The sequence below is a fragment of the Vigna angularis genome, chromosome 3 (assembly GCF_016808095.1).
Source record: "Vigna angularis cultivar LongXiaoDou No.4 chromosome 3, ASM1680809v1, whole genome shotgun sequence".
NCBI classification, from domain to species: domain Eukaryota; kingdom Viridiplantae; phylum Streptophyta; class Magnoliopsida; order Fabales; family Fabaceae; genus Vigna; species Vigna angularis.
In genome coordinates, this window is record NC_068972.1 from 20,476,827 (window position 1) to 20,480,193 (window position 3,367).

Consider the following 3,367-nt stretch of genomic DNA (forward strand, 5'->3'; position numbering starts at 1 on the left):
ATATTGCTGACAACCATTCATTTCAAACTACAACAAATTTGGATGACCAATCTCTAGTTGACGATGATTTACATGCAATTCGGTCAGATCATGATGAGGGAATATACATATGATGAATCCATATCTTTATGTATGAATTTTCAATTTCTGTATAAGTATTTTATTAATATAACATAAGTTTTCCTTTTATACATTTCCTATGATTACTATTACATGTTTTGTTAATTTATATGATATTACATAAGTCTTGAAATAAAATTTAATGTTGTTATTTATTTTGACAGATATATGGCTGATCATCCACATTCTTCAGGGGATGAGGCTCCCCCAACCAAAATCACTAGAGGACCCACTAGGATGAAACAACTATTGATCAGGAAAAATAGTGGTGAAAGAACTCCGGTGAATGTGAATGTCACCACGGGTGTGGCAACTGGCCCCTATGCAGATGACTTCCGATCATACCTTGGAGTAGTGGCACGTGATAAGATTAGCATTCTCATTCCATCTTTTGATCATGTGTCCGAGGTTGATCGGAACATTATTTGGAAAGATATATTGGTAAGTTAGTTAATAGCATTTGAATTAAAATTTGTTTATATTGATAATTTTGTACTAATACAACTTTATTATGTTTTTTTCAGATGACATTTGACATTCCAAATGTCACATCACTTAGAAATAAGTGTTTGTCAACTGTTGCAGAAAATTTCAGAAACTTTAAAAGCAAGTTGACATCAAGATACATCTTTGGACACCTTAAACATAAAAGTCCATGTAGTGTGTAACACCCCTTCTCGGAATGTCACAGAAAATTTTTCAAAATAATAGTTTACATTTAAAGGCACAACATTTAATATTATTACCAAAAAAATACATCAAAGTATTAAAGAGTAATTATTGGATTACAAACCGAATATTAAAAGTTGTTTTAAAATTACAAACCATAACAAATTAAAAGTCTGCTTAAAATACAATTCTTCACAACAATTTATTTTCACACTTTAAAATTTCCATGTAAATTTCCCAACACGCTCCTCGTTCTAAACTTCTTCAGCTTCACCTGGAACATCATCTACTCCCGTATAACGATACGCATTATACGATCATCGTAGTCACACAAATAGGGTGAGCTAACCATAACCATAAGATAATAATTTACAGATAATCGTAAACACTAAAAACATCTAATAATATTAATAGCGTATTAATAAAATCGTAACACCTCTGCCGAAAGAACTTAATATCATAATGTAAAGCTAGATAACCAGAACAAGGAAATTTCTTTGGACACGACTCGAAGTTATCAGACCTATTGATTTTGTCCTTCACACGCAGCTAATGGACGCTGGTCCTTCACACGCAGCTATTGGACCTATCTCGGTTCTTGTCCTTCACACGCAGCTATTGGACACTGGCCCTTCACACGCAGCTATTGGACCGCGGATAAGAGTCGTCCTCCACACACCGCTTTAGACATATCTTCCCGGTTCTTCAAGGACTTACGAGTAAAAACATTGGTGAGTAACATCCATTCACCAAGCACAATACTCAGCACGATTAGAATTTTACGGGCTAGATATCTGTATTTCCCTCGAAAGGGTAAAATGACAGAACTCGTATCCACCTATCGCCTTATATAGGCAAAAAGGAATTTATCCTTTTTAACTACCGAGATAAAGCATAAAAATATTTTTAATTATACACGATAAGAATATAAAATTCTTAAAGGCTATCTAATTAAATCCCACGAAAATAAAGTACATGCCATCTTGCATTAAATACAGAAATCACATTCAAGACAAATTGTTGTCAATTTCGGCCTTCGCTTAATGTTTCACCCGTAACTCACTCTATAGAATTCTGAATGAATTGATTCTTGTTTTGTTGGATTCTAGACTTAAAAACCTTTCATATGAATGCTAACTCGTAATTTTTTTGATTAAAGGATCAGCTGCAGTAAAATTTTTAAAGTAAACATTTTCGTAACGTTTTTCTGTATTTTCAGCTATGCCTTTCTTGATTGTTTTGTTTATTACTCTCTCCACATAATTCCAAATAATATGGTTCTTTTTGCGTTGAAAAATAGACTTAATAAGCTTTCTTTAGACACTGGAATTAAAATTTTTGGACCACTGTACTAACTGCAGTGAAATTATGAAAATCAGCATTTTCTGAGCTTCCTGGACAGGTGTACATGACTCACGGTAGATTAACTATAACAAGTAAAAAAAATGGAACTTTTGCTCCAATTAAAACAATACAATATGAGAGGGTGCCTTGGTTCCAAATCTGATTTCCAGGACGAAGTTTGAGAAGTGATTATAATTGGACAACTAAGATATGGTCCTATGTTCAAAGATGGTAGGTCCAAAAAAAATGAATTATGTAGAAATAGTATCTCACGTACTTAATCTAAAAGAACCAACCATTAAATTACATCAAAGCATACCTAGTCTGGCACATGATGGATTCAAATAATTGAGATAAAAATTGCCAACGAAAAAAAAATGGTTACTAATACAAGAAGGAGAAAAGAATAAATGTATAAATAAAGAAAAGCATAGTTCTAGCACTCTCATGATACAAATAAATTAAGGGAGACAAAGTGGTGTTCTCGGAAGGTAAAATCCAACACCATAAACTATATATAAAAAAAATATGAAACAAGGTTCACGTATTAAGACAATTATTACATAAAAAAAATTTGTTCCACTCCTTAAATAACAAACTCTCATATTTGAAACACATAAAATAATGTGACCCATGATCCGCATGGCAGACAAAATGGACTAATTTCAAATAAAGTGGAATTATATAAAAACTAAAGGAATTGAATGAAAAGTTTCCAACCTTTGTCAGAAGAAAAGAAAAATAATAAAATAAAATAAACAAAAACAGGAACAAACTTCTGGTGCATCAAGAATTGCTTCATCCAAGTATGTCTTTTTACTAAAAAAAATTGACGTGGCTATTTTTGTTCCCTCTTTATTCATATATAGGCATAAAATCCTACTGCACGTGATCATCTAACTAACCATCACGCTCTAAACTTTTATGAAAACCAAAGGTTCTCGCATGCAATAAAAAAATTTAATGGTAGAGATGTGTTATGACAAGGATAGCCTAAGGTAAGGTAAGGAAAGCATGTAACATAATTTGAAATAAAGTTCTGCCATTCAGTAAAGATTCTCGTGACATGCTTCTTGGTAAAATCAAAAGAATTATCTGGAGGTATGGTTGGTCAGACATAAAAGCTAAGGTGAATTAAATTGATTGAAACAATTGGTCCATGTGCGGCTAAGCATAGCTAAGCAAAATAATTACTTAGAATAAAGTGGAGTAATTAAGTAGTTGGGGTTCACGA

General features: G+C 32.5%; 1 protein-coding gene across 1 annotated transcript; it reads left to right on the forward strand.

Moving 5' to 3' along the window:
- Positions 1–295: 295 nt before the first annotated feature.
- LOC128195818 (uncharacterized) lies at positions 296–788 on the forward strand. The gene is made up of 2 exons (XM_052874503.1): positions 296–561; positions 645–788. The coding sequence occupies exons 1-2, from the start codon at positions 358–360 to the stop codon at positions 786–788; spliced, it is 348 nt and encodes a 115-aa protein (XP_052730463.1). The 5' UTR covers positions 296–357.
- Positions 789–3,367: the final 2,579 nt, after the last annotated feature.

What these genes read in the sequence shown, in the direction of transcription:
- LOC128195818 (XM_052874503.1), top strand. Translation starts at nt 358, where the DNA reads ATGAAACAACTATTGATCAGGAAAAATAGTGGTGAAAGAACTCCGGTG. An exon ending in TTATTTGGAAAGATATATTG is followed by an intron (nt 562 to 644) that starts GTAAGTTAGTTA and finishes TGTTTTTTTCAG; the next exon opens with ATGACATTTGACATTCCAAA.